The sequence below is a fragment of the Idiotropiscis lumnitzeri genome, chromosome 1 (assembly GCF_059441095.1).
Source record: "Idiotropiscis lumnitzeri isolate Australia: NSW breed Sydney's pygmy pipehorse chromosome 1, RoL_Ilum_1.0, whole genome shotgun sequence".
Taxonomy (NCBI): Eukaryota; Metazoa; Chordata; class Actinopteri; order Syngnathiformes; family Syngnathidae; genus Idiotropiscis; species Idiotropiscis lumnitzeri.
Window position 1 is genome coordinate 2214667 of NC_142391.1, and position 20604 is coordinate 2235270.

Sequence of the window (20604 nt, forward strand, 5' to 3'; positions counted from 1 at the left end):
ATTTCCAGTTTTTTTTCTCTCAATGATATTTATGATATTTGTTTTTATTTTGCAAATTCTTTCCAAGAATCTCCGACTCAAACCAAGCCAACATCGGACAAATTCAATAAATTTCAGACTCGTGTTTGTGACGTGCAGACAGTTCCCAATTATACACATAATTCCACATGAGAACGTTCCTAAAAACAAATAGAAATCCTAAATGAAATAAAATAGTAATAAATTGATATTTAACTGTATTTATATATTTATTTATTTAATTTTTTTGTATTTATTTTTACTTGCATTTATATTATATACTTTTTGTTGGTCTTGTTTCCCCTTTCTTTTCTCTCAATAATGTTTATTGTATTTGTTTTTGTTTTGCTATTTCTTTCCAAGAATCTCCGACTCAAACCAAGCCAACATCGGACAAATTCAACACATTCAGGCTCGTGTTTGTGACGTTCCAACAATTCCCAAATTTACACATAATTCCAATTGAGAACGTTTCTTAATTGATGGCAACGTGCCAATTCACATTTTAACGCATCAAGCGACAGCGTTCGCCAATTTCTGGAGTTACTTAGCCAAATTTCTGTCCGCAGCCGACTGGAGTGGACGGTGGCCCAGTGGAGCAGCTTCCAGGAGAGCAAGAACCACCTGCAGCAGTGGATGGAGTCGGTGGAGCAAGAGCTGGGCATGACTCTACCCCAGCAGCCCGGCCTCAAAGAGAAGTCCACTCTCCTGGAGCGTCTCAGGGCGATCCAGGCGGACGTGGACGCCCACGCCGCCGCGTTGTCACGTCTGACGGACAAGGCCGTGGAGCTGTTAGAAAAGTCAGCAGACCAGACTTTTGGGCCGGAGTCACGGGCGGAGCTCAACGCGCATTTTGCTGATATCTTGGCTGTGGTCAAGGTAATGCATGCTTGAGAAGTCACAGAAATTCACTGCGGCACTTTCAAAAAGTGACGAATTGCAGTATTTGGTTTTGGAGTGGAATTCTGGATGAAAAATGCACTGGAACAAGGAGGAAAAATTTGATCAATGACGTTAAACATAGACATCCATTTCTGCCAAAATAAAAAAAATATAGATAAAATGAAAATTAAAAAAAAAAAAAAAACTAAAATTAAATCAAGTAAAAATAAAATATATTTAACTGCATTTGTATATTTATTTTTATTTTTTTATTTTTTGTATTTATTTTTACTTGCATTTGTATTATATATATTTTTGTTCTTTTTTTCCCTGTTTTTTTCTCTCTATTATATTTTTTATATTTGTTTTTATTTTGACTTTCATTGATTTATTTTTAAATTTGGCAGTATTGCTCTTGCAATGCAGAAGGAAATGTTATTCAAATGAGGGGGCGGTCCTAAGTGTGTTGCACTAATCACCTTTTAGTTGAGCAACAGCCATATTTCGAACCAAAATCCTCCAAAAATAATAATGAAAATAAAAACAAATATAGAACATACTATTGAAAAAATAAATACAAAAAAGGAAATAAAAACAAAAAATAGGATGAAATACAAGTAAAAATAAATACAAACTAAAAAATATTTAATAATTAAAATTAAAGACCAAAATAAATGTGGAAATAAATACTTAAATTTTGTTAAATATCAATTTATTAATATTTTTTTTTTTTTTTATTTTGGCAGTTTTGGTCCTCCATATTCTGTGACTCTTCCAGTCTTTCTCTAGCTTTGTTGCAAGTTTCTGATGACGCGCTAAGCTCTAAGAATTTTCACCCAAAATGAGAAAATCTCAAACTTTTTTGTGAGTCGTATATATATGTGAGATTCCCATTTTAATCCTTTTGTTCTTTCTCAAAGGGTAAAATTCAATCCATGCAAAGCATCGTGTCCGAGCACGAGCAGTACTTGGACGCCGTTAGAGACTTCAACGATTGGCTCATCTCAGCCAAGGAGGAACTCCAGCGCTGGTCTGACCTGTCAGGAGACTCGGCCTCCATTAAAAGAAAGCTGGCCAAGGTCCAGGTGAGCATCAGTCACAACTTATTTGTTTGCGACTTAACGCTCCTGTTATGTTGCGGGTCAAATTGACCCATTGGAAAATTTCGGGCCTTTTAAACCAGTAAGTGTATTGGCATATTTGGGGGTCATTTGTTTTCCTGATTCTGTTTTACAGTGGACATAAAAAAAAATGTTTCCAGATCCCCCTATGACCCTTAAAAGATGTTTCTGTCGGACGATATACAAATGGTGCGGCAACACGGATAGTTCTCAGGACTACTCAAGCACTCTTTTCTGTTTCTTTCTCAGGAGCTGCTGGACTCCAAGCAGCGAGGCCGGGAGAGGCTCAACCGGGTGCAGAGGTGCGGGGCAGCCGCAAGAGATCACACAGGCTCGGGGGGCTACGAGGCCATCGAGCGCGAGGAGGCAGCCTTGCTGTCAAGCTGGGAACAGTGGGAACGCGCGGCACTTCAGACCCGGGCCAGTCTTGAGACGGCCCTCTCTCAGATGACCAGCTCTGAGCAGGAATTCTGCAGTCTGTCAGCGCAGCTGGAGCAGGACATGCACGACTTGGGGCGTCAGATTCACGACTGGCGTCTTCGTCTGGGGCAAGCCGAGGGCAAAACTGACGGAGAGGAGGCGGTTAAAGGCTGGCACATTGCTAAGGTGAGTTGCACGGCCACTTTTTTTTTTTCTTTCCGGGTGGGGTAACGGGGTCGGGGGCCGACAATTTTTATGGATAAGGCCGGTGGGACGATGCCGGAACTGTACCGAGATATTGGCTAGAGGGTGGGGGACTGACCGGCAAAAAAGGGTCAAGTGGCCAGCTCTGCTATCTGCAAGGACAAAGTACGTTCGAACGTCCTTCAAAATATATTGAAAATGTACTTGTAGGCTAAATGAAAGTTTTTAGCATTTAGCCGACAAGCACGTTCGCCGCTCCAGGAATAAAAACTTGGTTTCCCCCAGGACACATTGGAGGAGCTTGTCAAAGCCGAGCCGACGTGCGATGGCCTCAAGACGAAGCTCAACGATCTGTGCCGCTTCTCCAGAGACATGGCCACCCAGTCCGAGCGAGTTTCCGCCCTCATTAAGGAATATAACAGGTACTGACATACTAGGGAACTTTAAAGAAGATGGGGAAGTTTAACAGGCCTGAACCCAAAACATTTCCTTTTATATCGGTTCTAAATACGTACACAATATAAGTATGAGAGGATAAAAATCCTCAATGCGATGAAGCCGCAAAACGCAAATCAGCATACTGAATTTTTCGGGCTATAAGGCGCCCCTCTATATAAGCAGCAGCAGCTCTTTTAAAAAAATTAGTTGTTTATTGCTTGTACAGAACGATTTTGTACTGCAAATGCACATAAAGGTACATAAACAGATTGTTGAAACAGTGCCTTTAACGCGACAACGACTTTGCTAATTAGGGGCCGCAACAGGAGCAGATGGATGGAGTGTTTTGGTCACCTCACCTCATCAGAGAAAAGAAAATACATTTAATTTTAAATGAAAGTGAACAAAAGCATCACAACAATATATGTCTTTGAAAAACCACAGTATTTAGAAAATAAAACATCAACAAGGTTTATTTATTTTTATTCAAGTTCGGCGGGCCAGATTAAAACGTTTAACGGGCCCCATGTGGCCCCCGGGCTGTAGTTTGCCCACACCTGCCCTAGAGAGAAAAAAATAAATAAATCGAGATTTATGTAGCGTATTTTCTGAACTATAGAGCCCCCCCCTGCTGGTGATTAGTAGCGGCTTATAGTCCGGGAAATACGGTATCAAAACAGATGACTTGGCCTCTCATCCAAAGTCGGTGTTCTATGAAATGGATGGATGGAGGAACTACCAAAGGTTCATGACTATTTTTGGGGGGTTTTGCTCCTAGTTTGAGTCTCCGAGCCGCCAGGGAGTGCCAAAGCAAAGAGAAGTTGCAGGAACAGGGATTTCGCTCAGCCTACAGGGAGTTCCAACAATGGCTGGTCAACACCAAGATCAACACGGCCAAATGTTTCGACGCGCCGCAAAATCTCTCTGAGGCCTCTTCGAGCTTGCAAAAGATTCAGGTAATTGGCTACTCTTGAAGGAATCGAAACGTTGGAAATGGACATTGTAGCTAACGGAAGCCGGTTTTGGTGCTAACGTTCGAAGCTAGCGTTGGATTTTTTTTTTTTAAATATGGCTAATGCTAAAGCTAACGTTTAAGCTAACATTTAAAAGTTTAAAGATGGCTAAATTAAGTTCACCTTTAAAATTTCACACAGTAGTCGAAACTTTTTGTTCGTAGTTTAGTTGGATAAATTATTCTCTCATCGTCATCAACTCTTCCTCCTCAGGAGTTTCTAAGCGACAGAGAGCTGGGTCAGTCCAAACTCAACGCCGTGGTCGTCACAAGTGAGCTTCTCTCCATGATCGCGGCCAAAGACATTGTGGAGTCGGTTCGGACAAAGACCAATAACGCGCTTGAAGACTGGAAGAACATCATGTCCAACCTTCACAACCGAGAGCTCAATCTCCAAGTGAGCGTGCATCGGGTTTTGTCAGCGGAGTTTGGAAAAGAAGCAAGCTGATAGAAGAGTTGTGGTTTTTGCTTTCAGAACCTGGCGTCACAGATGAAAGACTTTGAGGCCAGCGCTGAACCGCTCCAGGAGTGCCTGAATGCCACCGAGATCGCCGTGCAGGAGAGCAGCACGCGGCTCCACGATCTGCCGGCCAAGAAGACGGAGCTCCACAAACTCCAGGTAGACACGCTGGAAAATTGCTTCGCTCAGGACAGAATTCCATCCAGATAATGACGCTCATGTTGTAGCAAACTGGAGCTAATATCCAAAGCTAACGTTCAAACGAACTTTCTAAGCTACAGTAACGTTACAAGCTAATGTTGGTCTTTGTTCATGCTAAAGTGAGCGGTAATCTTGGAAGCTAACCTCAAAAGCTAACAATGGAGTTTATGTTGGATGCTAACATGACAAGCTAATACGAGTAATAACTTTGGAGCCTCACATTGGTGGCAACGTTAGAAGCGAATGTTGAAGCTAATGTCAGATGCGAACTTTGTCATTCATCGCCGTGGTTAGCAGTAATATCAGAAGCTAACATTAAAGCTAATGTTGACGATAACACTGGAAGCTAACCTCAAAATCTAACATTGGAGTTTATGTTGGATGCTAACATGACAAGCTAATACGAGTAATAACTTTGGAGCCTCACATTGGTGGCAACGTTAGAAGCGAATGTTGAAGCTAATGTTGAAGCTAATGTCAGATGCGAACTCTAACAGAGGTTAGAGATGACATCAGAAGCTAACATTAGGGGTAAACTTGACAATAGCATTGGAAGCTAACGTTAGCGATGACGTGGAAAGCTAATATAGGAGAAAATATTAACAGGTAATTTTGAAGCTAACGTTGACGTTAAACGCTAAAGCTAATGGAGTTCCAATTCGCCGCTGTCCAGCTTGCGCTAACTGCCCGTGAAATGTTGCCAATTTTCCGCTCTTAATCCTCACATTGGTGTTCTTCGCTTTCCTATTCTGCCATGTTTCAGTCCTCCAACGCTGCTTCGGTGATGCTCGTCCTTGTGTCTGCTTGCATGCTTTCTTCTCCCGTAACCTGCTTGTGCCCTTTCAGTCTGTGCTGGAGGAGCTCGCCTCCCACCAAGTCCAGCTGAGCAGGCTAAAAGAGAAGGCCCAGCGGCTGTTGGACGAACACGCAGCCGGCAAGGGTTTTGTGCACCGTGTCTCGCAGCTCTCTGCTCACTTCCTTGCTTTAACCAACCTGACCAAGGTACGGTAACACCTTGCAAATTGTTTCTGGCTGCTGAGAAACACCAAACAGGAGGAGGCATAGATAGATTTAATTACTTTTAATTTAATTTCCTTGTCTGGCTTTTTTCTTTTTTTATCTCAAATCTGAATTTTTAGGAAAAAATGTTAAGTTGCAGAGAATTAGGTTCCTATTTCATGAGGATTCTAACGCCGAAAATGCATCAGAATAGTATGAGGAAGAAGTTGCTATTTTTAAATGAAAATAAAAAGTTGTAAAATTACAAGAACATGTCGGAATATTGGCGCAAAAAAAGTTGTAACTTTTAGTGAATGTAGTTTTAGTATTATGAGGAAGGTTTTCTCCTTTTTAACCATTCATTTTCGCCCAACAGGAGAAGGTGTCACGGATTGACCGCATCGTGACCGAGCACCAGCTCTTCAACCACGGGCTGAAGGAGCTTCAGAACTGGGTGGCCGACACCAGCCACATGCTTCAGACCTACTGCGCCCCCACGGCTGACAAAAATGTCCTGGATAGCCGGATGATCAAGCTGGAGGTAGAGCCATTCACACTCTGGACAGCTTGATAGTGGTGATGGACCGATTATCGACTGGGCTCATATTTGGCATTTTGCTGATTAGCGAGATCTGCCTTTTTTTTTTTTTTTACTTTCAAGGCCGGTTTTATTTTGGCTTTCTGCAGTACACACTCTCTCTCGCTCTCTCTGTCTCTGTCTGTCTCTCTTTCTCTCTCTCTTTCTGTCCCTCTTTTTCTCCCTCTCTCTTTTTGTCAAGTCAAGTCAATTTTATTTGTATAGCCCTTAATCACAGACAGTCTCAAAGGGCTTTACATAGCCACAATCGACATCCCCGATCTTAACCCCCAGGAGGGCAAGGAAAAATTCAAAAAACCTCATTAGGGGAAAAGTGAGAAACCTTGAGAAGGGACCACAGATGGGGGAATCCCCCTTCCAGGATGACCAGGCTGCAATGGATGCCAACTGGGCAACATTTGACACATACAATGATGCTATGCAACAATAGATGAGATAATGTGAGAGTTAATTGAATGAAGTGCTGCAGGAAGATGACTTCAGTGGAGTGGGTCCTCATCCAGGGCCGTAATATCCATGGCAGCATATCCGAAGATGAGCCTTCGATCTTGTACCGGTCAGTTGGTGTAAATTCAGTACAGCCACTTCCAAGTGAATCACCATCACCTAATTCCCAAGTCGGGGAATTGGGAACAGAAAAGAAAGAACAGAAATAGCAAACAGGCCAACAAGTAGTTCAATGAAGTGCTGAAATATAAGGAAATCAGAAAAGGCGCTGCATGAAGACGACTTCGGCAGAGCAGGTCCCTTCCCGGTTCGTCAGTGCCGTAATCTTCAAAGCATGTCCCCATCACCTAATTCCCAAGCAGGGGAAGGAGGGGGCAGAAAAGAGAAGAAGCGGCAGTAAACAGGCCAACAAATAATTAAATTAGATGCTAAAGTATATAAATAAATTGATCAAATGTCGCGCTGCAGGAAGACGACATCACTGGAACAGGTGCATGCCCAGTTGGTCAATGCCTTAAACTTCCTAGTGGGTCACCGTCACCTAATCCCCCAGCCGGGGGAAAAGGGGGCAGAAAAGAAAAGAAAAGAGGAAAAAAAAAGCGGCAGTTAACAGGCCAACAAATATTTCAGCTAAATGCACAAGAGTATAAATGCGTCTTTAATAGTGTTTTGAACATTTCTACTGAGGTGGCGCCTCTAATATCTGAGGGAAGTGCATTCCAAAGCATTGGTGCCCGAATAGAGAACGCTCTAGAACCTGCGGACTTCTTTTTGGCTCGCGGGATCACTATAAGACCAGCATTTTGTGAGCGAAGGTTTCGGGACGGAACATATGGTACCATGAGGTCAACAAGATAGGAAGGTGCTAAGCCGTGTAATATTTTAAAAGTAAGTAGCAGAACTTTAAAATCACATCTCAAGTGGACCGGAAGCCAATGCAATGCATGGGGAGACCCGAGAGCAAAACGTTACAATAGTCGAGGCGAGACGTAACAAACGCATGGATTAAGATTTCCGCGTCACACGTTGATAGAATTGGGCGAATTTTAGCAATGTTACGCAGATGAAAAAACGCAGTTCGAGTAATATTTTTAATGTGCATTTGAAATGACATAGTTGCATCAAATATAACACCGAGATTTCCTTTTGGGTAATATTACATTTATCGATACTCAGAGTGGTGTCTTTGAAATGTACCGATGACGCGCTGGTCCAATGATGAGCATCTCGGTTTTATCTGAGTTAAGATGCAAAAACTTGAAAGAAATCCATTGTTTAATTTCGGCAAGGCATGCCTCTAATTTATAGCAGTCGCGCGGATTCGTTATATCCAACGGCATGTATAACTGCGTATCATCAGCATAACAGTGAAAACTTTATATTTCCGTATAATATCACCAAGCGGTAGCATATAGATGCTAAACAATAGAGGTCCAAGTACCGATCCCTGCGGAACTCCACATGTGATCTTACAAAGATCCGAAGTCGCATTGCCATGAATTACACGGTGCGTCCTCTCCGACAGACACGAATTAAACCAAGAAAGCGCTGAACCTGAAATGCCAACACACGTTTCAAGGCGTTTTAATAATATGTTATGATCAACGGTATCAAAAGCGGCACTAACATCGAGTAAGAGTAATATTGATGAGGTGTCGGCGTCCATAGCTATGAGAAGATCATTAGTAACCTTAGCAAGGGCCGTCTCAGTAGAGTGGTCGGCTCTAAAACCCGATTGGAAAGGTTCAAATTGATTATTAGCAGTCATATATTCATTAAGTTGTTGCGCTACGACTTTTTCAAGAATTTTTGCAATAAACGGAAGATTTCAAACCGGCCTATAAGTTGTTGAGACTCTCTGGGTCAAGGTTTGGTTGCTTAAGTAACGGTCGGATAACGGCGGTCCTAAAAGCTGCTGGTACTACACCCATGGTAAGTGATAGATTAATTATATTTAAAACAGACGGTCCTAGGGTCGTAAACAGTTCTTTAATTAGTTTGCCAGGAAGCGGATCGAGCACACAAGTTGTCGCTTTTGCCGCACTAACCAATTTTGTTAGGCTCTCAAGAGATATTTTTTTAAATTGACATAAGGTTATCGGACAGTTATCAGCCCTAATGTCCCTATTAACACCATTTATCGCGGAATTCGACGGAATTTTAAGAACAGTGTCTTTAATCTCATCACGAATACATTCAATCTTCTGAGTAAAAAATTGCATAAAATCGTGAGCTGAATAGGAAGAGCTATCCGAGGTTGGTCGCTGTTGCGTTAGCATTGCTACGGTATCAAATAAATATTTAGGGTTGTTTTTATGTAAGACAATTAATCTTGAATAATAATTTGTTTTGGCTAGATCAAGCGCTTCTTTGTATATTAGTAAACTATCGCACCATGCCTGACGGAAGACCTCAAGTTTGGTCGCACGCCATTTGCGCTCAAGCTTCCTACAAGATCGTTTCAGTATGCGCGTTTCCTCTGTAAACCACGGAGTAAGCCTCTGTCCCTCTCCCTTTCTGTCCCGCTCTGTCTTTCTCTCTCTCTCTCTCTTTCTTTCTTTCTTTTTGTCCCTCTCTGCCCCGCTCTATCTCTCACTCTCTCTGTCTCTCTCTCTCTCTGTGTCTCTTTCTCTCCCCCTCTCCTGTGCTGGTGGCCCTGCCTGCAGAAGCAGATTGGCCCGCCCACAGCAGCATCTGAATGGTTCATTGCACAGTGGGTGGCAGCCAATCATTAAGCTGCCTGTTTGCTATTTCGCCTCGAGTCACTACAGGAGGCCACTGGCAACAAAATTTGCTGAAATTTGGATAAATGTCAGTCTCCCACAAATCACAACAAATAGAAAACTATTTGCCATTATAAACTTACTCAAGAGAATGTTTGTTTTCGTTGGGCTCTAAGACATGCAGCTGACCCTGGGAGCTTTTATAAATAAGTTGTCAATTTTCTAAAGTTTAAATCAAATACTTTAACATGTTGTAATCACTAAAGTTATTTAACAAACATGTGCTTATAAGCGTTTAAACTAAGTCAAGTTTTGGAGTTTTTAGTTTTCCAAATTTGGACACCATTTTACCCCCTTTTTTGCAACTCCGAGACACAAATATCTGCAGTGTTGTCTTTTTACAAATATTTTTTTATTCTTCATACTGTGAACAAAATACATCACCGTCTCTCTTCTGCTCAGAGTCTCAAGAGATGTTCGGCTCGAGAGATGTTCAAAGCTTGCCATCCGAAAATAGAAATCAGTGTTACCTTCGAAAAAATCACAAAACTGAAAATCCAACAAAGCGTCAGCAAAATAAATGACATGGAGGTGTTTGTGAATTCCTGGCAAAGCAATAACTCATTTTAACATCATCATACACACAATTTCGAACTGGACTAATCTTCGAAAGGGGCTGTTGATTGTTTCAGGCCTTGCTGACTGCTCGCCAGGAGAAGGAGATCCAGCTCAAGATGCTGATCACCAGAGGGGAGTCGGTTCAGAGAAACACCTCGGGCAACGGTGTGGCTGCGCTCCAGGAGCAAATACAGGAGCTGAAAGATTCCTGGGACGCTCTGCTCTCCGCATCCATTCAGTGCAAAAGGTTGGAAATCAATCATTAATAATGACGCGATGCGTGCCACGGGGTGGAGGAACAAAACAATCAAGTTAAAGTGGAAGTATTGATTGGAGCGCTTGATTCAAGTGACTCTGATTCCTCCTGTGATCCAACAGCCAACTGGAGGCTTCTCTGTCCCAGTGGACCAGTTACCAGGAGGACGTGCGGCAGTTTGTGAGCTGGCTGGAGAACGTGGAGGAGAACCTGGACCCGGCCGATAAACAATGTCCCGAGATGCGAGATAAATCTGCCAATCTCAGCCGGGCCAAGGTGACGCCGTCCTCGTCTCGCTGGAGCATTTTGTCGTGCAAACGGATAGAACCTGACATGGTTACTTTTGGGATCAGTGCCAGTGGTGCCGTTTTGTTTTAGGATCAGATGGAATATCATTTATTTCATTATTTGTGAGCGGTTACTCACAATATTAACAAAAAGACCAATTTGAAATTTTTTTTTTTCACTAACTAATCAAAATTGCTAATTTTTTACACTTTTTATTGTGATTGCGATTATTTTTTTCATGGACTTTTTCTGATGTTTTTTTTTCCACCAACACAAGCAATCGCAGAATCTGTTTTCCAGTGATAGGTTATATATGTTGCCTGCACAAATAATTTTAAAAGAGACAAAAAAAAAAGCTTAGAAATGAAGCAGAAGTTATTTTTCATTTCCCTCAAATTGCAGCGCTTTTGAAAATTGCACTCGGCTCAGCCTGTCTTGCGGCGACAGCAAATAACTGAGCCTTGCTGTGGTTGCAGCTGTTGTACGAGGAAGTGCTCGGGCACGACAGCCTGCTGGCCGCCATCGTGGCAAAGAGCGCAAGCATCGCCGAGAACTACGTGACTCAGCTGGAGCTGCAGGAGCTGGAAGAGCGTTACAACGGCATCAAAGACAACGCTATGGTAACCCTCCACCCCAAAAAAAATAATTATGTGCCAACATGGGAAATAATATTACAGTGGTGCCTTGACTTGCAAGTCCCCAAGTTACAATTTTTTGGGGAGGTCGATTACTTATTTAGTTTTTGCTTTTTGTTGCAAACCAAAATTGGAGGCTATTGTACACAATAGGGCTGCACGATATTGGAAAAAATGACATTGCGATTTTTGGGGAGGCTGCGATGTACATTGCGATATTGAAACTTGAAAACGTAATTAGCAAGGGGTGTGAGCAAGACGGTCTGTATCGTCTCAACAATGTAGAGCCTAGTGAAGCGTGCGGCTTTTATGAAACAAACCAAAAGTTTCCGTGTTCTAAAAAAAAAAATAAAAAAAAAGAGACATCGCACGTCCTACGATGTGACTATTGCGCATGCGCACATCGCAATCGTGATGTTCAAACCGCATATTGTGCAAGCCTCGTACCCAACATGTGATAAGACACTTAACAAGGCAGATTTATCAAAAGCTGTGAAGTCAGTTACATTTAGGAAGCCACACATCTTATTCAGTGGCGGGCCGTGCATTTCACATGGAGGCCTTCAGTGAAGTCGTACTAAGTCCGACTTGAATAAATCCCGCTCATATTAGCATCATTTATGATATAATAATATACAGAAATACACTTACGCACAGCTGAGTGAGTGTTGGACGACTTAGCTTCTCTTGAAAATGGCCTCGCAAGTGTATCTGCAATTAAATTCCCTCCTTCGACCATTGTGGTTTAAGAGAGCAAGACTATATTTAAAATTTTCGAATGGTCGCCAGTTACAACTTCTGGGTGTGTTGATTCCGCATAGCGCTGCCTCCTCACGAGTGAGTATCCAATCACAAGTCGCGTTTGTCTCCTTCAACGTAAGGCCAGCGAGAAGACCTTACCGTCATCAAGTCGTTATCTGATTGGCTATCGCAACTTTCTATCAAATCTGAAAACCCATTGTTTTGACAGAACAGACACCCGCACGATTTTATTGGAGGGCCTCGGACAAATAGTGCGTGCTACTGGTATTGTGAAATCTGCCTGGCAACATGAGCTCGCTGAATTCTGATTGGATAAAAACACCCACCTAAAAATACGACACTAGGATGAAATGTGAAATCATTGTGATGAATATGATGATGATTTCTTGATTATGTTCGGCCAGCAGAGAAGGCCCTGATGGCCCACCACTGATCTTATTATATTACACGCATTTTTTTCATGGGCTGGAACAGATTAATGGCATTTGCATGATTTTGAATGGCGACCATTGATTTGCGATAGAAGTCATTTCTGTTACGAGCATGGTTGAAATGAAACAACATCAAGTTCCCATTGTACTTTGACACACTTCTGGATAGTGAGACTTGTTTTTGACCTCAGGGTGCCGTTGGCAAAGCGGAGGAGCTGGTGAAAGCTCATGAGGAGTATCAACGGGGCCTTCAAGCATTTGTGGATTGGCTGGAAGAGGAACAGGAGAAGCTGGGCTGCTACACTCAACTGGAGGGCGACGTTGATATGCTGGAAGAGACGCTCCAAAAACTGCAGGTCAGAACATCTTCAAGGACTAAAATAGCTGAGCCTCGAAAGAAACATTTTGTGTTTTGTTTTCTTGCGACTGAAATCAGTTCCCCGGAGTTTTAAGAACACGTATATGACATGCTTTTGCCTGTTCTCCAGCCTTTATTTCGTCAAGGCACCAATTGTACTTTTGAGAACTCTCTACTGAAACTGACTAGGGAGAGCGCACTGCATCTCTATTTCCATTCATTTTCTTTTTTTTTTTAAACCACCACAGGAACTCCAGCTGCGCTGCAGCGAGGGCCAGGCCCTTCTCAACACCGTGCTGGTCAGCCGAGAGCTGGTGGCACCGTGGGGGCCGCCGCAGATCGAAGACCGAGCTCTGGAGATGCAGCAGCAGGAGTGGAGGCTGTACCAGGCCCGGCTGGCCGACACCAGGGCTCAGCTCAACAGCGCCTTGGCTAAACTCCGACAAATGGAGCAGAAGTTCCAGCGTCTGGACAGCTGGCTGAAGGGCATGGAGACCAAAGCGCAACTGCGAGACCACCGCCGCTCGGACCGCGCCACCAAAGATGCACAGCTTCACTTGATAAAGGTGTTTGCCATTAGCCCGTGCGGCTTTCTGGTGGTATCGCTGATCTTATCTTTCTTTGAACAGACGTGGCAAGAGGAAGTGCTGGTTTATCAAGAGGAGATGGAAGGCCTCAGTGTTTTGGCTCAGCAAGTTTTGGATGAGACCCATATTAGCAGCCGCATCAGTAGCAGAGCGACCCAGATCACAGCCCGCTACCACGCCTTGCTCCTGCACTTACTGGTAAATTTCTGGTTTGAATTATTCTCGTTGACTCGAGTCTGCTGACCTCAGATGAATATGATATTAGAAACGGCGACTTTTCCTTTAAAAAAAAACTGAATTTTTTTTTCTTTTCATTTCAACTGAGTTTGACATTACATAGCTCTCAATCGTTCCATGTTTTTAGCAATCATTTCCTAACATGTTCAGTTTATTTTGAAACAAATCTCTGAATTTACTTTACAGGAGCAGCGGGCCGTGCATTTCATACGTTGGCCTTCAGTGAGGTCCTACTTAGTCCGACTTGAATCAATCCCCCTCATATTACCATCATTAATGACACCACGGTTGGACAAATAATATACAAAAAGACACTTACGCACGACTAAGGGAGTGTTGGACGACCTCGCTTCTCTTGAAAAGTCAGACTTGAAAATGGCCTCGCAAGTGAATCTGCAATTAAATTCCCTCTTTCGACCATTGTGGTTTAAAAGAGCAAGACTATAGTTTAGATTTTCAAACGGTCACCAGTTACGATGTTCGGCTGTGTTGATTCCGCATGGCGCTGCCCCCTCACGAGTGAGTATCCAATCACAAAACACGTCTGTGACCTTCAACGTGAGGCCTGCGAGAAGGCCTTACTATCATCAACTTGTGATCTGATTGGCTATCGCAAATGTCTTTCAACTGTGAACAGACAGAGGAGACGCCCGCACGATTGTATCTGAAGGCCTCGGACGAATAGTGTGTGTTATTGGTACTGTAAAATCTGCCTGGCAACACGAGCTAGCGGAATTTTGATTGGATTAAAGACTCTCACCTAAAACTACAACACTAGGATATAATATGACATCAATGTGAAGAACATGATCCTGATTTCTTGATTTTGTTAGGCCAGCAGAGAAGCCCTTGAAGCCCTTGACCGCCCACCACTGGCTAAATACAATCTAGTTTGTGGTGTTACATCCCCTTAAGCAACGAGTTGCACACAAACACATGCATAGAGACAATATAATAATACTCACCGTCTTTAAATGTTGAGACTGTCACAAATATTACCTGACGTTATCTTCTTCGGTTGCAGGAGACAATCAAGCAACTGCAAGAGGAGGTCTCCTGCATTGAGGAGGCACAATGTGTCTTCGGCACCTTCTCGGACTGGCTCCTCGCCGCTCAGAACAGCCTCCGCACCCTAGCCGAGGGTGCAGACGTGGTGGATCGCTTCGTCATGGAGAGAAAGATGAAGAAGCTCGAGGTATTAGATCCTATTTGGCTGGCCGGACCTTTTTGTGTTCACCTTGGTTGCTCTGAGTCCCGCTCTGCCCCTGTTTCGTATGGTGTTCCACGTGGTTCTGTTTTAGGGCCCTTGATGTTTTCGTTGTACTTGCTGTCCTGAGGTTCCATCCGACGAAAACACTCTCATTAACACCAGCTTTGTCCTGTCTAGTGGAAATCAAAGCCTGGATGTCACTTAATTTCTTTTTAAGTCCTTAATTTACGGTTTTTGGTCCTAGTGGCCCTTCTACTTTCAACCCTGTTGATCGGCCCCCCTGCCAACAGTCTCAAACTTGGTTGTGCTGTCGTTCCATCCAGCTTCTTTCACCTTGGGCAGCCTTTGTTCCATCTGGACTAGATTACTGTAATGCACTGGACTTTGGAGTCAGCCAGTCCTCCCTCAAGTGTCTCCAACGGGTCCAAAATGCTGCTGCTCGTCTTTTAACTGGCGCTCGGAAGACGGATCACATCACCCCGATCTCGCTTCACTGGCTTCCAGTGCACCTTAGAGTTCATTTTAAGTTCATTTTCTGTTCGTCTTTAAATCTTTCATTGGCCTCGCTCCAGCGTGCCTCTCTGAGCTCCTCCACCCCTTCGCACCTTCTCGCTGCCTCAGGTCTGCGGACCAAATGCTGCTGGAGGTGCCGAAAGACTAAGTGCCTTTCCTGTTTCTGGTCCTTCTCGCTCTTCCATTGAATGTTAGGCAAGCCCCCCCCTGGCCACTTTTAAAACTCATTTGAAGCCACATTTTTATTCGTTGCTTTTGACTCAACATGAGACTGTCGCTGCTCTGCTGTTTTTCTGGTATCTACTGTATATGTGTTTGTGTCTCAATTTCTATTCTAATTTCCTGTTAATTTAGATCGCACCATATGGAAAGTGCTTTGTTACAGCTCCAGCTGTTGTGAAAAGCACGATATAAATGAAGTTGTATTGTTTTGTAGACTTTTAACCACCCCGTGTTTGTGCTCAGGCACTCCAGGCCGACATGGAGCAGGGACACGCCAACCTGAAGACGGTCAGGGAGAAGACGGAGCGAGCCGCCGTCTTCCTGGAGGAAGCCGAAGCGGAGCAGCTGAGGGAGGACGTGGACGGCCAACTGGGCCAACTGGAAGACCTGGTGGCGGCCCTGCGCGCCCGGCAGAACGGTCTGGAGAAGTGCCTCTCGCTCTCCAAAGACTTTGTGGATAAATACAAGGCCCAGGCCCAGTGGGTGCTGGAGACCAAGGGCCTGTTGGCGTCCAACGTGGAGCCCAAAGCCGAACTCTATCAGAAGAAGGCGCAGCTTGCAAAGTACAAGGTAAAGGAAATCGACTCGCTGGCTCCTTACATAGGATCCTTGGTTTATAGACATGCTACTATTATGTTCAGTGGCGTAACACAAGAAGGTATGTCTACTGTCTGTAAGGAGAGAATGCAATTCCCGTAGAAACGAATGCTGAAGAGTTGTAGCGGTGTAATTATTGCTAATTGACTTGAACTGTAGAATTTAAGTGTTGAGGTTGGGATGGTTTGGATTGGTTCAAGCACGCGTTGTGTAAGATAATGTCTTATTTTAGGAATTTTATCGTGAACATTTTTGTCGAATTTAAAATATGAGTGATAAACGATATGCCTTTTTTTCAGGGCCGATACTGATTATTAGTAGTCGTGGAGGCTGATAACCGATATTTGAAGCCGATATTCATTTGTTGAAAAAAAAAAAGGAAAAATGGTGTAAAAATTTGGAAAACTTGACTTAGTGTAAATGCCTTTAAGCACGTTTTTTTTTAAAACAATTCTAGTGATTTACAAAATGTTAAAGCTTTTTTTTTTTTTTTTTTAGATCTTAGAAAATAGACAACTTAGTTTTTAAGTCTAACAAAAAGTCCACTGAGCTCCCAGGCTCAGCTGCATGTCTTATAGTTCAATGTAAACAAACACCTCTTTGAAGTTCACTGCGGGAAATAGTTTTCTTTTAGCTGTGAGTTGTAGTAAACTGGTTATTCAAATTTCGGCAAAATCTGTTGCCTGTTGTTTCCCGTAGTGCGTGTGACACGAGGTGAAAAAGCAAACAAGCAGCGTACCGATTGGTTGCCACCCACTGCACAAGGAGCCAATCACATGCCAATCTGCTTCTGCATGCAGGGCCACCAGCACAGCAGAGAGCGAGAAGTGTGCTGCAACGAGCCAAAAAAACAAACAAAACTTTTAATTTATAAGCCTTGAAAGTTAAAAAAAAAGTCAGATCCCGATAATTGGTCTATCACTATAAAATAGTTCCCAAGAATGAGTCCGAAGGTGGAATGTGGCAGGAGGAAGAAATTTTGATTAAGTTGAACTTTAAAAAAAAAAAAAAAAATTATTTAATACGTCATTTGTATAAATGACCATGTTTATGTATGCATGCGCTATTTGCAGACCATCCAGCAGATGGTACAGTCGCACGAGTCGGCTGTGAAATGTGTGATCGAGAAGGGCGAAGCCCTGCTAGACAACGTCCATGACCCGCTCATTAGTGACAACATGAAAAGCTTGCAAGCAGACTTCCTGGAGCTCTGCTTGTTAGCCAAGGTACCGATCTCTCCATAGCTTCACAATGCACAGTTGTGCCTTAAAGCGCTTGTGACTCTTTGTCACCTACGGCGTTTCTTTTCAGACGCAGGTCCAGAACTTGGTGGAGTGGGTGAAGGAGCACGAGGATTACAACAGTGAACTGCAAGAGGTGGAGAAATGGCTCCTGCAGATGTCCGGTCGGCTCGTCACGTCTGAATCCATCCAGACCAGCAGCATGGAGATGGCCACCCAACAACTGGCCCGGCACAAGGTGACTGCTAAGGTTCAAAGTCTCCGGAAACGCGTGGCGGACGTGGGGTGTGAAAGGGCTGGAAATTGAATGGTAGTCGTTTCGGGTAGATTTGAATGGGAAGTTAAGAAATAGGGAATTTGGGAAATACTACAGTGGTGTCGTCAGATGTGATTGTTTTTTTTTTTTTTCTGAGATACACAGACCTGGGCACTTGACCCTTTTTTGGCGGTCAGTTCCCTGCCCTCCGGCCGCGATCTCTTTACTTTTCCGGCCTTATTCATAAAAATTAATTGCCCCCCGATCCCATTCTGGCTCCATTTCTCTAGGCCATTATGGAGGACATTGCCGGTTTCGAGGAACGGCTCACCTGCTTGAAGCAGAAAGGAGAAGAACTGGTCTCTAGCTGCACCGACCAAGTCCAAGCGAAGATCAGCCAACAAGTACAGGCTTACCAGCAGGGTACCAGGGATAGCTACTCCGCCATATGCAGCACGGCTCAACGGGTGAGTAATGACATACTCCTTTGCTCCCAGTACTTTTTTGGAGGTACTCAAGATTTAGTCTCTCATCCGGAATTTTGCTCGCAGGTCCAGCAAAGTCTGGATCGAGAACTCCAGAAACACGTCAACCACCAGGATACCCTCCAGCAGTGCCAGACGTGGCTGGCGGCCGTACAGGAGGAAATCCGGCAAAACCACCAGGAACCATCCGGTCTGCAGGAAGCACTCAAACAGGTAACGAGGCTTTAACGGCACTTTTTTGCAGTACCTTGAGATACGAGTGACTCAAATTATGAGTTTTTATTACAAGCACTTGGGGGGACTAGGATTTTTTTTTCCCAAGGTGGCTTAAAAATAGCTCAGGCAAAAGCAAAAACATTTTATTTTATTTTATTTTATTTCATTCATTCATTCATTCATTTACTTTTACAAACCTAAAAAATTCTTCAGAAAACACTGAAAAATATTCATTATATATTTCCTAGCGAGGGCGGGTGGAAAAGTGGGAAAAAAATTCCCCCGAAAATACCCAAAAGTCAAATATGTGGCCTGGCTTTGACTTGCGGGTGCTAACTGGATATGCTAGTGTCGTATGGTAGAAGTAACTCCACACAAAAAGAGGCTTCTTTCTGTTAATTGTAGGGGTTGAATTTAATATGATGGTGACGATTTTTGTTTCTTGATGTTTGCAGGTAAAGCACTACAGAGCCCTCCAGGAGCAGGCCAGCACTTACCTTGACCTGGTGTGTTCAGTATGTGACTTGACCGACGACGCCGTTCGCGTGACAGCGGCTGAGGTCCAGAGGGTCAAAATTACTGTAAGAATTTCTTATATTATCTTGTTGTGCTCCCTGTTTCGTTGCTGACATTCTGTTCTTTTTCTTTTTCCTTTTGTTTTTTCTTAATAGATTGAAGAAAGGATGTCAAGTGCTCAGGAGCTCTCAGAGGGCTGGAGAGAAATCAAGGAGCAGAAGCAAGATCTGACCAGCCTGTTTCAAGATATGGAGCAGCAACTCCTCAGCCTGTCCAGAAGACCTGCAGAGTTAGAGACCAAAATAGCCCAAAACATGTTGACCCAAGCCAAGGTAGTTTGAGTTTTTTTTTTGTTTTTTGACAGTACTTTTCTCAACAACATTCATTGCAAATGATCGAAATGGTGCCTTGCCATAATTCCATCATCATGCTCGTAACTTAAATGACTTGTATATCAAAGCAACTTTCCCGATTGAAATAAATGGAAATGTCCATGATCCGTTCCAGCCCAGTCAGACGGTTTTAAATAAGTAAACTATCACTCTACAGTACTGTACCGTTTAAAAACACAGTAATAACATTATAAAATGAAATGTAAAGGAATAAAACTCCTGGGCCATTTTCGTCTATGATAAACATCATATTGTTCTTCTTAGCTCTCATGAAATTTGGCAAAATAACAACACAGACAATGAAAAATGCAAGCACAAAGCACAATAGATACATTTACTTTTTTTTCCTAATTAAAGGAGAAGTCAGGTAAAAAATGTTCTTTACAGTGTCTAAGGCCGGGGTGGGCAAACTTGTTGATTGGTGGGCTACAATGAGTTCTAAAATTTGACAGAGGGGCCGGACCAGCAGCCCATGGATGAAAAAAAAAATACATATCATATATAGAGAAAATATATGCTTTAATTTTAAATGAAAATGAACAAACGTAAAATATCTCTCTTAGAGTGCACCTCCTAGTGGGGACACATCAGAATTACAGAACATGAACAAGCTTTATTGATTGAATTTTTTTTCAAGTTCGGCGGGCCTGATTAAAACGTTTAACGGACGGCAAGTGGCCCCCGGGCCGCAGTTTGCCAATGTCTGGCCTAAGACCCCAGCTTGCAAACGTCACATGGCCAAAACCCACAAAACTGGTGAGCCTTGACTCGTTACCTGTCATTTTCAGTTGACAGAAATGACAAATGAAATTCTTTCAAAATGTCCGCCCCTTGAAATGCATAAAAAATGGTCCATTTTGCTGCTTAATTCATATTCCACAAACACATTAATTAGAATGCCGTGTTTTGACTGGCGAGAACGCCCTTGACCTGTTCACAATACTCAGGAATGCAGCCAGCATCTCCAGTCCAAGCAAAGCATCCTAACCAAGATGACGGAGAAAGTCAGCAGACTGTCTCCAGGCCAAGACTCTCCGGAGCATGCAGAGCTAGACCGCCTGAGTCATTCCTGGCTGGAACTTTGTCACCAGGCCAGCAGGCTGCAAGTCCAGAGGCAGGAAGATCTGCAGAGGTCCAAAGAATACCACGACTGCATTACGGCAGTGGAGGCACTGTTCGAGCAGGTGTCCAAAGAGTGGGACAACCTGGCCAGGTATGTGTAATCTGAAGATATTTTCAGTATGATTTTTTTTTTTTTTTT

The 20604-nt window shown here is 43.4% G+C and overlaps 1 protein-coding gene across 6 annotated transcripts in view; it reads left to right on the forward strand.

Moving 5' to 3' along the window:
* syne1b (spectrin repeat containing, nuclear envelope 1b) overlaps positions 1 to 20604 on the forward strand; it is a 124230-nt gene that overhangs the window by 54191 nt on the left and 49435 nt on the right. For 5 of the 6 annotated variants that reach the window (XM_088310156.1, XM_088310158.1, XM_088310157.1 and 2 more), the window contains 24 exons: positions 588 to 897; positions 1821 to 1985; positions 2271 to 2627; positions 2931 to 3067; positions 3862 to 4039; positions 4310 to 4492; positions 4571 to 4714; positions 5603 to 5758; positions 6132 to 6296; positions 10216 to 10388; positions 10520 to 10673; positions 11162 to 11305; positions 12705 to 12869; positions 13120 to 13437; positions 13501 to 13656; positions 14720 to 14890; positions 15884 to 16210; positions 17311 to 17463; positions 17549 to 17716; positions 18025 to 18201; positions 18286 to 18432; positions 18891 to 19016; positions 19107 to 19283; positions 20291 to 20556. In XM_088310156.1, coding sequence (XP_088166282.1) covers positions 588 to 897; positions 1821 to 1985; positions 2271 to 2627; positions 2931 to 3067; positions 3862 to 4039; positions 4310 to 4492; positions 4571 to 4714; positions 5603 to 5758; positions 6132 to 6296; positions 10216 to 10388; positions 10520 to 10673; positions 11162 to 11305; positions 12705 to 12869; positions 13120 to 13437; positions 13501 to 13656; positions 14720 to 14890; positions 15884 to 16210; positions 17311 to 17463; positions 17549 to 17716; positions 18025 to 18201; positions 18286 to 18432; positions 18891 to 19016; positions 19107 to 19283; positions 20291 to 20556 — 4617 coding nt within the window. The remainder of the gene's footprint in view (positions 1 to 587; positions 898 to 1820; positions 1986 to 2270; positions 2628 to 2930; positions 3068 to 3861; positions 4040 to 4309; positions 4493 to 4570; positions 4715 to 5602; positions 5759 to 6131; positions 6297 to 10215; positions 10389 to 10519; positions 10674 to 11161; positions 11306 to 12704; positions 12870 to 13119; positions 13438 to 13500; positions 13657 to 14719; positions 14891 to 15883; positions 16211 to 17310; positions 17464 to 17548; positions 17717 to 18024; positions 18202 to 18285; positions 18433 to 18890; positions 19017 to 19106; positions 19284 to 20290; positions 20557 to 20604) is intronic. The other variant, XM_088310160.1, reaches the window with a different exon arrangement.